Source organism: Jaculus jaculus, chromosome 6, assembly GCF_020740685.1.
Source record: "Jaculus jaculus isolate mJacJac1 chromosome 6, mJacJac1.mat.Y.cur, whole genome shotgun sequence".
NCBI lineage: Eukaryota > Metazoa > Chordata > Mammalia > Rodentia > Dipodidae > Jaculus > Jaculus jaculus.
In genome coordinates this window covers 147501531-147514049 of record NC_059107.1, presented here as the reverse complement: position 1 = coordinate 147514049, position 12519 = coordinate 147501531, and the positions used below count along the sequence as shown (strand labels likewise).

At 43.8% G+C, this 12519-nt stretch overlaps 1 protein-coding gene across 5 annotated transcripts in view; it reads left to right on the top strand.

Moving 5' to 3' along the window:
• The window catches only part of Slc41a2 (solute carrier family 41 member 2), a 142093-nt gene that overhangs the window by 25546 nt on the left and 104028 nt on the right, over window positions 1-12519 (top strand). For 4 of the 5 annotated variants that reach the window (XM_045153206.1, XM_045153204.1, XM_045153207.1 and 1 more), the window contains exon 3: window positions 10312-10419. The exons of the other annotated variant lie outside the window; for it this stretch is intronic. In XM_045153206.1, coding sequence (XP_045009141.1) covers window positions 10312-10419 — 108 coding nt within the window. The remainder of the gene's footprint in view (window positions 1-10311; window positions 10420-12519) is intronic. 5 annotated transcript variants of the gene reach the window in all.

The window sequence follows — 12519 nt, the reverse complement described above, 5'->3', positions numbered from 1 at the left end:
GGAACTCAATGATCTGGCTAGACCAGCTGGCCAGCACCCCATACAGATCATCCTGCCTCTGCCTCCTTACTGCTAAGATTACAGGTGTGCGCCTCCATACCTGGCTGTATGTGCGTGCTGGGGGTTTGAACTCAGGCCCTTAAGCATGCTGGCAAGCACTTTACCCACTAAACTCTCTCTCTAGCTTGCCTGCCTTCTTTCCCTCCCTCTGTCCATCCCTCCCTCCCTTCCTCCTTTTCTCCCATCCTTCCTTTCTAGAGAGACTATGTAGGCCAGGCTGACCTTGAACGTGTAGTCCTCCTTCCTAAGCCTGCCTAGTGTTGGACTTACTGGTGTGCCACCACAGCCACTGAAGTTTCACTGCTTTTTTACTTTTTGTTCCATTCCTGATTAAAATCCCTTGTATAGGATGCAAATCTTAAGTATTTGTCTTTGCAGCACGAGGGGCAGAGCTCAGGGCCCTGCGTGTGCATTCCTGCTCTTGTAATTTTTACAGTGCTGGGGGTTGAATTCAGAGCCACCTATCGAGCCACCTATCATTCATTGCAGCCTCCACCCGCTGCAAACGAACTCCCAAGGCATGCGCCACGTTGTGCATCTGACTTCATGTAGGGTCTGGGGAATTGAACCCAGGTTGTTAAGCTTTAGCCACGCCCTAACCGCTGAGCAATCTCTCCAGCTTGAGGTTATTATTTCTAAGACTGTTGAAGCCAGGTGTGATGGCACGCTCCTGAGAATTGTGAATTGGAGGCTAGCGCAGATTGTGAGTGAGACCTTGGGTAAAGAAAGTTCTAGAGTTTCTGCAAGTGCACGCATGCATGTGTGGAGAAAAGGTTGTAGAAGTGTTGACATGATGGGTAGCTCTTACTGTCATCACACCAGTGCTGTTGTTAGGGTTTTCATAGGCAGTTTCAGATAAGTACTTGGTTTGAATTTGATCTCCACAAGGGTAACCAAATGGGGAAAGCCAAAGGAGTACATCTCAGCAGATCTAAAGTGTGGTAGCAAGGTGAGTTGGTGGAATAGTGGTGAGCTTAGCTGCAAGATAGCATGTGACTGATAGAGATGTCTGTGATGCTGCTGCTGCTTCTTCCTCTTCCTCCTCCTCCTCACCCCTCCTTCTTCCTTCATTGTGTATGTGTGTGTGTGTGTGTGTGTGTGTGTGTGAGAGAGAGAGAGAGAGAATATTGGTGCACCAGGGCCTATAGCCACTGTAATTCAACTCCAGATATGTGTGCTACCTTGTATGCACATGTGACCTTGTGTGCACTTGCTTGTGAAGCCTAAGGACCCAGGTTCAATTCGCTAGTAACCACGTATGCCAGATACACAAGATGGAGTTGTTTGCAGTGACTATTCTCTCTCTACATCTTCTTTCTCTGTCAAATAAATAAACAAACATAAAATGTATTCCTGAATGATGTCAGGATTTGAGAACACGGTCTACCTCATAGGGTTATTGTGAAGATTGAATGAGAAAGGCTGGAGAGCATGACCTGGAGTGGTCAGCGCATGTTAGATCTGCCAACGCTCATCTCTGTTTTTATTTGCTGCCGCCCACCGCCGCCATCACTGCCTCCAGCATCCCTTTGGTGAGGAAGGATGCGTATACCTTTGCCCATTAGATCTTTAGCTATCATAAAACGTGGTCAGAATTCCTTTTTTTTTTTTTTTTTTTTTTTCTCGAGGTATGGTCTCACTCTGGTTCAGGCTGACCTGGAATTTACTATGTAGTCTCAGGGTGGCCTTGAACTCACAGCGATCCTCCTACCTCTGCCTCCCGAGTGCTGGGATTAAAGGCATGCGCCACCACGCCCGGCTTCCTTTGTTTTTCCTTTGCATTGCAGAGATTGATCTCATGACCTCCTGAACATGCTAGGTGAGGGCTCTGTCACTAAGCTCCATCCCAATCCTAACTTTAGGCTTGTGTGTGTGTGTGTGTGTGTGTGTGTAAGTCAGAGGTCAAACAATGTCTGGTGTCTTCCTCTGTCTCTCTCTACCTTACTTTTTTTTTCTTTTGTTTTTCAAGGTAGGGTCTCACTCTAGCCCAGGCTGACTTGGAATTCACTGTAGTCTCAGGATAGCCTCAAGCTCATGGCAATTCTCCTACCTCTGCCTCCTGAGTACTGGGATTAAAGAAGTGCACCACCACACCCGGCTCTCTACTTTACTTTTTGAGACAGGGTCGTTCACGGGATCTGGAGTTCATTTACTAGACTAGCTAGCCAGCATGCTTCCCAGCACTTAGCTTTTTTTACATGGGTGCTGGGCATCTGAACTCAGGTCCTCATGCTATGTGGTGAGCACTTTTTTGACACTTGCTGACACCCCTTCTCCTTCAGTGCTTTTTTTAAAAAAATTATTTATTTATTTATTTGAGAGAGACAGACACAGAGAGAGAGAGAGAGAGAGAGAGAGAGAGAGAGAATGGGCACGCCAGGGCTTCCAGCCTCTGCAAACAAACTCCAGATGCGTGCGCCCCCTTGTGCATCTGGCTAATGTGGGACCTGGGGAACCGAGCCTCGAACTGGGGTCCTTAGGCTTCACAGGCAAGCGCTTAACTGCTAAGCCATCTCTCCAGCCCCCCCCCCCTTTTTTTTAAGGTAGGGTCTCACTCTGGCCCAGGCTGACCTGGAATTCACTATGTAGTCTCAGTGGCCTCAAACTCATGACGATCCTCCAACCTCTGCCTCCCAAGTGCTGGGATTAAAGGTGTGCACCACCATGCCTGGCCTCCTTCAGTGTATTTTACTATACATTCTTATTTGTAAGGCTTGAATCCTGGATAGATTTTCTTTGTGAATTTCTTGAGCCAGAATTTTTTTTTTTCTTTTCCAGAGGTAAGGCCTTACTCTAAACCAGACTGACCTGCAATTCACTGTGTAGTCTCAGGCTGGCCTTGAACTCACAGAGATCATTCTACCTTGGCCTTTGAGTGCTGGGATTAAAGCTGTGTGCCTCCACACCTTTATTTTTATTTATTGAGAGAAAAAAGAGGGAGACACAGAGAGAGACAAAGAAAGAGAGGGGGAGAATGGGTGCACCAGGTCCTCTAGCCGCTGTAAATGAACTCCAGCTGCCTGTGCCATCTTGTGCATCTGGCTTATGTGCATAGTGGGGAATCGAACCTGGGTCCTTTAGTTTTGCAGGCAAGCATCTTAACCACTAAGTCATCCCTTCAGCCATATGCTTTTAATTTTTAATGAAGACAGATCTACTACACAAACTTTAGGCTATACTTCTGCTTGTTTTTGAAACAACCTCTAGAGACACTTTGGGGACAGATTGAATTTTGTGTTTTATGGTAGATTTAAATTTTAATTTTCTTACTTGTCTTGGTATTAGTGACAAGACACATTTTTGATACTTTTTTGGTATGAAGTGGATAAGCTCATAAAGTCTCTTACTGGGACAATCATGGTTTTTTTTTTTTGTTTGTTTGTTTGTTTTCAAGGTAGGGTCTCATGGTAGCCCAGGCTGACCTGGAACTCATTATGTAGTCTCAGGGTGACCTTAAACTCATGGTGATTCTTCTACCTCTGCCTCCAGAGTGCTGGGATTAAAGGCTTGTGCCACCACATCCAGCACATTTTTTATTAATATTTTTATGTAGTCTTTGAGAGAGAGATAAGGAGAAAGAGAAAGAGAGAATGAGAATGTGCGCTCCAGAGCCCTCTGCTACTGCAAACAAACTGTGTACTACTTTGTGCACTTGTCTTTGTGTGGATACTGGGCAATCAAACCTGGGTCTTCACGCTTTGCAAGCAGGCGCCTTAACCACTTAGCCATCTCCCTAGCCACAACAAGCACATTAAAAAATTTGGAGACAAGGTTTCATTTAGTCCAGGCTAGCTTTAAAATCCCTATATAGGGCTGGAGGAATGATTTAGCGGTTAAGGCATCTGCCTGTGAAGTAAAAGGACCCAGATTTGATTTCCCAAGACCCATGTGAACCAGATGCACAAGGTGGCACATGCATCTGGAGTTTGTTTACAGTAGCTGCAGGACCTGGTATCCCCATTCTTTCTATCTGCCTCTCTCTCTCTCTTTCTCGAATAAATAAAATAAAATAAATTAAAATCTCTTTGTAGCTGAGGATGACATTGATCCTCTGGTCTTCCTGCCTCTTCCTCTCAAATACTGGGATTACTGGTGCACCACAATGTCTGATATGAAACTACATTTTATTTTTACTATTTTTTTGAAGTAGGGTCTCACTGTTGCCCAGGCTGACCTATGTAGTCTCAGAGTGGCCCTGAACTCATGGCGATCCTCCTTCCTCTGTCTCCTAAGTTCTGGGATTAAAGACATGTTCACCATGCCTGGCTTATTTTTATTTTAAATTTATTTATTTTAGAAAGGCAGATAAAGATAGATATATATTTGGGGTGGGGGAAGGAAAGAATGGTCATGGAAGAGCCTCCTCTAGCCACTGCAAACGAACACCACACTCGTGCACCATCTTGTACATCTGGCTTACATGGTGTTGCAGTCAGGTTCACATTGCTGGTAGAAGTCACCCAACCAAGAGCAGCTTCTGGGAATAAGAGGTTTATTTTGGCTTACAGGCTTTAGGGGAAGCTCTATGATGGCAGTGAGAGGGTGGACATCACCCCCTGGCCAACATAAGATGGACAAGAGCAACAGGAGAGTGTGCCAAACACTGGCAAGGGGAAACTGGCTATAACACCCATAAGCCTGCCCCTAACAGTACACCAATTCCATGAGGCATTAATTCCTGAATCTCCATCAGCTGGGAACCTAGCATTCAGAACCTGTTTATGGTATAAACACCACATTCCGCCCCTGGCCCCCATAAACTGATAACCACATGTGATATAAAATGCAATGGATTGGGCTGGAAAGATGGCTTAGCAGTTAAGCGCTTGCCTGTGAAGCCTAAGGACCCTGGTTCGAGGCTCGGTTCCCCAGGTCCCATGTTAGCCAGATGCACAAGGGGGTGCATGCGTCTGGAGTTCGTTTGCAGAGGCTGGAAGCCCTGGCGCGCCCATTCTCTCTCTCTCTCCCTCTATCTGTCTTTCTCTCTGTGTCTGTCACTCTCAAATAAATAAATAAAAAATAAATAAATAAAAATTTAAAAAAATGCTATGGATTCATCCAACTTCAAAATTCCCCATAGTTTTGTTTTTTTTTTAAATCCATTTCAATGATGTTCATACATCCCCATAATCCAAGATCTTTTAACTGAGCCATGATACCAAAAAAATAACCTAAAAAAAACCCATAACGGCACAGAATAAACATTCACAATGCAAAAGATGGCATTGGGTATATCAAAGAAATACTCAAGCAATGCATGATTTAAAACCACCAGGGAAAACATCAAACTCTGTAGCTTTAAGTCCAACAATGTTAGTCAGTCACAAGTTGCCAAGTTCGATAATCCTAACAACAAGTCTCTCGAGTTCTAATTCTGTCCGTCCAGCTGGGCTACTCACAGTCCTGGAAAACTTCATCAGGGCCGGCAGCTCTACTTGGCAGCTCGTGGTTCTGGCATTTCAACTGGGTCTCCACTGCAATCCATGGTTATCCTCATGGCTCTATAGGGTCTCCATGCAGGCATCCAGCAAACCTGCTTCACACTGCCCATGGCCATTTCCAACACACAAGAATGCATTGCAAACTCAATGACCCTCTCTTTCCTGCATTTCTTATACTCCACAATACCAGGTGGGGTGCCAATATGGTAATCCAGGGGGAATAAAGCAGACTTTGAAGAGCAGGATACTCCTTGAGCACTCAGGCCCCTTCAAAAGAGTACATATTCTTCCTGTTGCCCCAGTGCAGATCAGCTAGCCCTATTTCAAAGGTTATAATCTCTCAATTGCAGCTGAATGGGCAGCAATTCATCCAAAGATTTTTCTTTCTGTGCCATACCCTCTGCTCACACCATTTCTACACAAAGCAACCCTGCACAACTTGTTAGGACACGGGCATAATAGCAAGCTTCTCACACAAACTGCTAGCCCAGTTCAAGCAAAGCTTTTTCTCACCCTCATAAACCAAACCTCACAGTCCATAGTTCTTACTGCATTCAGTTCTTTCAACTCTGACCAGAATAGTCCATCAAGCTGTACTTACAGCACTGCAAGGCATCTCTTAAGCCAAGGTTTCAATTCCTTCCACATTCCTCTTGAAAATCAGCTCCAAAAGGCCAAAGCCACCTAGTCAGGTGTCCAGCAGCAATCCCACTCCTCAGTACTACTTTACTGTTGCAGTAAGGTTTGCATTGCTGGTAGAAATCACCCAAACAAGAGCAGCTTTGGGGAAAAAGAGGTTTATTTTGGCTTATAGGCTTGAGGGGGAGCTCCATGATGGCAGGGGAAAACGATGGAATGAGCAGAGGGTGGACATTACCCCTGCCAACATAAGGTGGACAATAGCAACAGGAGAGTGTGCCAAACACTGGCGTGGGGAAACTGGCTATAACACCCATAAGCCTGCCCCCAGCAAAACACCACCTCCATTAGGCGTTAATTCCCAAATCTCCATCAGCTGGGATCCTAGCATAAACTTAGGTGTGCTGAATGTTAGGATCAAAGGTGTGTGTCATGATGACCAGCCTTTTTTTTTTTTTTTGGTCTGAAACTACATTTTTTAAAATAATACTTTAATATTATTTTATTTATTTTTTTGAGAGCGAGAGATACAGAAATAGGCAGGTAGAAAGAGAGAGAATGGGTGCACCAGTGCCTCCAGCCACTGCAAACAAATTCCCAATGCATGCATCCCTTTGTGCATTTGGCTTATGTGGGTCCTGGGGAGTTGAACCTGGGTCCTTTGGCTTTGCAGGCAAATGCCTTAACCACTAAGCCATCTCTCCAGTCCTGATACTACATTTTAATGGCATTGTAAACCATCACTTTGTGTTCTTAAAGTATTTATATGGTCTTTTCAGTTTAGTAATCACTTTCCTATCATTACGATTATCATAGTATTTCTCTGAGTGTCCTTTTCATGATACCTGAGTACAAGACAGGGCAGGTGTTATTTCAGAGATGAAGATATTAACATCTGAAAGTCAGTGTGACTCACCCAGAGAGTTGATGACAGATCCATTCCTAGAGGCATCGATTTTGTTTTTATTTCCACCCAGGCCTGGTGGTATACTCTGGAGGCTGAGTCAAGAACATCATGAGTTTGAGGCCAATTTGGGCTATCTATTGAGTTCCAGGCCAGCTTGAATTATCAAATAAAACCTGTCTCAAAAAATTAAAGAGAATTTTCTATTTGATGGTGGTTCTTTGATCCTGTGCTGTGCAACCTTTTGGTTTCATACCCTTAAGTAGGGACCAGAACATGGGACTAAGAATTCCTGGGGTCAACTCCAAATTGTGTCTATATATATATATGTTTCAAGCAGAGAGATAGGAGAGAGGCATAGACAGAGAAGGGGCATTCCAGGGCCTCCAGCTGCTGCAAATGAACTCCAGATGCATATACCATCTTGTGCATCTGGCCCTATGTGGGTACTGGGGAATCAAACCCAGGACCTTAGGCTTTGTTGGTAAGAGCCTTAACCACTGAGTCATCTCTCCAGCTCCAAATTCCATTAATTTTTTGTTTTGTTTTGTTTTTTTGAGGTAGAGTTTCTGTCTAGTCCAGGCTAACCTGGAATTCACTGTGCAGTCTCAGGGTGGCCTCGAACTCTCGGCTATCCTCCTACTCCTGCCTCCTGAGTGCCTGGATTAAAGGCGTGTGCCACCATACCCGGATAAATTTATTTTTCTTCAAATGAACTCCAGATACATGTTCCCCCTTGTGCATCTGGTTTACTTGAGTACTGGGAAATTGAACCTAGGTCTTTAGGCTTCACAGGCAAGGCATCTCTCTAGCCCATCCATTTTTTTTTTTGTTTTTTTTTTTAGAGAGAGAATGAATTGACACACCAGGACCTCAGCCACTGCAATCGAACTCCAGTCGCTTGTGCCACCTAGTGCACATGTATGACTTTGTGCTCACATCATCTTTGTGTGTCTGGCTTATTTGGGATCTAGAGAGAGATCAAACATACATCCTTAGGCTTTATAGGCAAACATCTTAACCACTAAGTCATCTCTCCAATCCCCAAATCCCATTTAAAATTTGTTTTAGTCAGGTGTGGTGGCTCATACCTTTAATCTCAGCCCTTGGGAGGTAGAGGTAGGAGGATCGCTGAGAGTTTGAGGCCGTCCTGAGACTATAGTGAATTCCAGGTCAGTCTGGGCCAGAGTAAGACTGGTGTCTACCTCAAACAACAACAACAACAACAAATTTATTTGAGAGAGAAGAAGGAGTGGGGAGGGAGACAGATAGAGAGAATGGGCATATCAGGGTCTCTAGCCACTGTAAATGAACTCCAGATGCATGTGCCACCTGTGCACTTGGCTTTTCATAAGTACTGGGGAATTGAATCCGGTGTCCTCAGTCTTTGCAGGCAAGTACCTTAATCATCTCTCTAGTCCTCCAAATTCCATATATATATATATATATATATATATATATATATATATATATATATATATATATGAGGCAGATAGAGAATGGGCATGCCAGGACCTGTAGCCACTCAAATGAACTCCAGACAGATGCACCACCTTGTGAATCTGGCTGACATGGGTAGTAAAGAATTGAATCTAGGTTCTTTGGCTTTGCAGGAAATTGCCTTAAATGCTAAGCTATCTCTTTAGCCTCAAATTCATTTTTCTTTCTTGAGGTAGAGTCTCATTCTAGCTCAGACTGACCTGGAATTTACTATGTAGTCTCAGGGCAGCCTCAAACTCACGGCAGTCCTCCTACCTTTGCCTCCCAAGTGCTGAGATTAAAGGCGTGCGCCACCACACCCCGCTCAAGTTCCATTTCGACCTTGGAAATACTGTATATCTCAATTTCATTTCACTTGTAAAGTTTTTATTTCATTTTGTTTATTGCATTTGTAAAGTTAGATGATGATAGTGGTGTGGTTTTTTGATGAGATTGCTGTAATTAGTGTTGGAACTGAGAGTCAAGTCCATGTGGTCTGGGTCTGGAATCTGTGTTCCTAGCTCTTGCCATCGTGAAGTGATGAATGAGCTAGGGGTGTTGGTACCTGCCTGTAACCCAGCATTTGGGAGGCAGAAGCATGGGGATCACGAGTTTGAGGCTGACCTAGGGTTATATAGTTTGTTTATGGACAGCCTGAGCTAATAGTGAGACCCTGTTTCACCAACTCAAGAGATGCTGAGCATAGTGACTGCCCCAAACCTTTAGTCCCAGCACTCAGGAGGCAGAGGTAGGAGGTTCACCATGAATTCGAGTTCACCCTGAGACTACATAGTGAATTCCAGGTTAGCCTGGGCTAGAGGGAGACCCTACTTCAAAAAATAAAAAAAATTAAACAAAACCAAAACCCAAACCAAAAAAAATCCCCAACAACTCAAGGGTTTGGATGTAGCTCAGTGGTCGAGAGCTAGTATAACATGTACAGGGCATGTCTTGATCCTGGCCACTGCCAAAATGAGGAAAAGAAAGGAATAATTTTGGTGTTTTTTGTTTGTTTGTTTGTTTTTCAATGTAGAGTCTTTCTCTAGCCCAGGCTGACCTGGAATTCACTGTATAGTCTCAGGGTGGCCTCAAACTCACGGCAATCCTTCTACCTCAGCCTCCTGAGTGCTGGGACTAAAGGTGTGTGCCACCGCACCTGGCCTGAGTGGTTTTTTTGATCTTTAGAGTAGTTGGTAGCTATAGAATGGGATATGATGACTATCAGATCTCTCCAACAACAACTGAATCTTTTTTTTTTTTTTTTTGAGGTAGGGTTTCACTCTGGCTCAGACTGACCTGGAATTCACTAATCTCATGCTGGCCTCAAACTAATGGCAATCATCCTATCTTGGCCTCCCAAATGCTGGGATTAAAGGTGTGCACCACCACGCCTAGCCTCCAATTGAATCTTCTAAAGTTACTAAGAGATTCAAAGCTCAGGAGGTTGAGGTTAGGCTGATTAAAATTTAGAGGCACCAAAAAACAAAAAGGAAAGAAAATATATATAGCCAGGCATGGTGGCCTAGGCCTTTAATCCCAGCACTCTGGAGGCAGAGGTAGGAGGGTTGCTGTGAGTTCAAGGCCACACTGAAACTACATAGTGAATTTTTCTGGTCAGCCTGGGCTAGAGTGAGACTCTACCATGAAAAAAACAAAAACAAAAACACAATTTAGAAGCAAAGTTTGGAAAAACAAACATTGGGACTTTTAGAAATGCCCTTGCTGTAACGTGTTCTTAAAGAGTGTCAGACATTTTTGTTTTTATTTTATTTTATTTTATTTTTACAGCACTGGGAGGTGTTCAAAAATGTGACGGAAGTTTTCATTTTAGTTCCTGCACTTCTTGGTCTCAAAGGGAACTTGGAAATGACGCTGGCATCCAGATTATCCACTGCTGTAAGTTTATTTCTGCCTCAAGTTAAGGGCATCATTTACTTCTCTCTGCTTAGAAGGCTGCGTCAGGAAGACACTGTTTTCTTCTGTGCCTTTGGTTAGTTTCTGGACCGTGGAGCTATGTTAAGTTGTTTTGACTGACTTGGTGCCTGGAAGTTGTCAGTGTTGTCTTGCCTGAAGGTAGAGGACTTCCTGTATTCCCAGATGCTCCTTTGATGCCAGGACGTTCTGTCAGTTATTATCCACGTGCAGGTATCAGGTAAATCACATACTAAGGTTCTTTACAGTTCTGCGATTTGGTTGAATGGTATTTAAACGCTTTGTGATTGAAAAAGTAACACATTTAAAAAAAGATCAAAAGAGTAATGCATGTTTATCTAAAAGAGAGAGAGAGAACTGGGTGTGGTAGCTTACTCCTTTGATCCCTGCAGTTAGGAGGCAGAGGTAGAAGGACCACTGTGAGTTCGAAGCCAGCCTGGAACTACACAGTGAGTTCCAGGTCAGCTTGGGCGAGAGCGACACTGTACCTTGAAAAAGAAAAAAAAAAAAAGTGTAAAGAAAAAAACAATCTAAAACTACCCCTACTTGTCTACCTGGATATAGCCATTATTAATATTCTGGTATAGGCTTGTGTTTTTTATTTGCAAGCAGAGGGAGAATGGGCGCATTCGGTCCTCTGCCTGCTGGAACCAGACTCCAGATGCATGTGCCCCTTGGTGCATCTGGCTTTTTTTTTTAAGTGAGGAATTGAACTAGAGTGGTTAGGCTTTGCAGACAAGTGCCTTAACTGCTGAGCTATCTTTCCAGCCCTGAGATAGGCTTTTCTACAGTGTGGGGAAGTAGCTTAGTGGTAGAGTACTTGTCTAGCTTGTATAAGGCTCTGGGTTTGAGCTCTAGGACTTCCCCCACACAAGAATGTTATTCTGTACTTGCATAGTTAAAAAAATACATGCTTTAACTCTGAACTGAAGTCCTACATATTCTCTGTAATAATCTTATGTTTAAAATAATTCCATGACCTTTCCATATCAATAAATCTAGATCCATGTGATCATTTTGATTGGCTATGTATTTTATGTTGCATAATTCCATTGCACTTTGATTTATCATCCACTGTCAGATATGTAAGTACTTTCTTATGTCCTGCCATTGTAAAGATTATGATTAATTATTTTTAGAGAGAGAGAGAGAGAGAGAGAGAGAGAGAGAGAGAGAATTGGCACACCAGGGTCTCAGCCATTGCAATCAAACTCCAGATGCTTGCGCCACCTATTGAGCATAAGTGACCTTGCACTTGCCTCACCTTTGTGTATCTGGTTTACTTGGGATCCTCGAGAGTTAAACATGGGCCCTTAGGCTTTGTGGGCAAGTGCCTTAATCACTAAGCTTTCTCTCCAGCCCTATAATGAATATTGTTACAAATACATGTTTTTTTGAGACAAACACAATAGACTGTTTTTTTGTTTTTATTTATTTATTTGAGAGCAATAGACAGACAGAGAAAGGCAGAGAGAGAGGGAGGGAGAGAAAGAGAATGGGTGCACCAGGGCCTCCAGCCACTACCAATGAACTCCAGGTGCATGCTCCCCCTTGTGCATCTGGCTAACGTGGGTCCTGGGGAATCAAGCCTCAAACTGGAGTCCTTAGGTTTCACAGGCAAGCACTTAACTGCTAAGCCATCTCTCCAGCCCCAGACTGTCTTTTTTTTATGCAAGAGAGAGAGTGTATTGGTGTGCCAGAGCCTCAAGCCACTGCACTCGAACTCCAGATGTGTGTGCCACCTTCTGCGCATGTGTAACCTTGTGTACTTTTGTCATTGTGTGTCTGGCTTATGTGGGACCTGGAGAGTTGAATGTGAGTCAGGCTTTGCAGGCAAGCGTTTTAACCGCTAAGCCATCTCTCCTGCACTAAGTACATGTTTTGACTGGGCATGGTAGCTCGCCTATGATCCCATCACTAGGGAGGCTGAGGTTGGATGATTACTGTGAGTTCAAGACTAGACCTGGCCTCAAAAAAAAACATACAATAGCGAAACATAAATATATTGTTGTATTTTTTCTATTTCTTTGGTGTATATTCTAAGATCATAAATTGCTGCTCAGA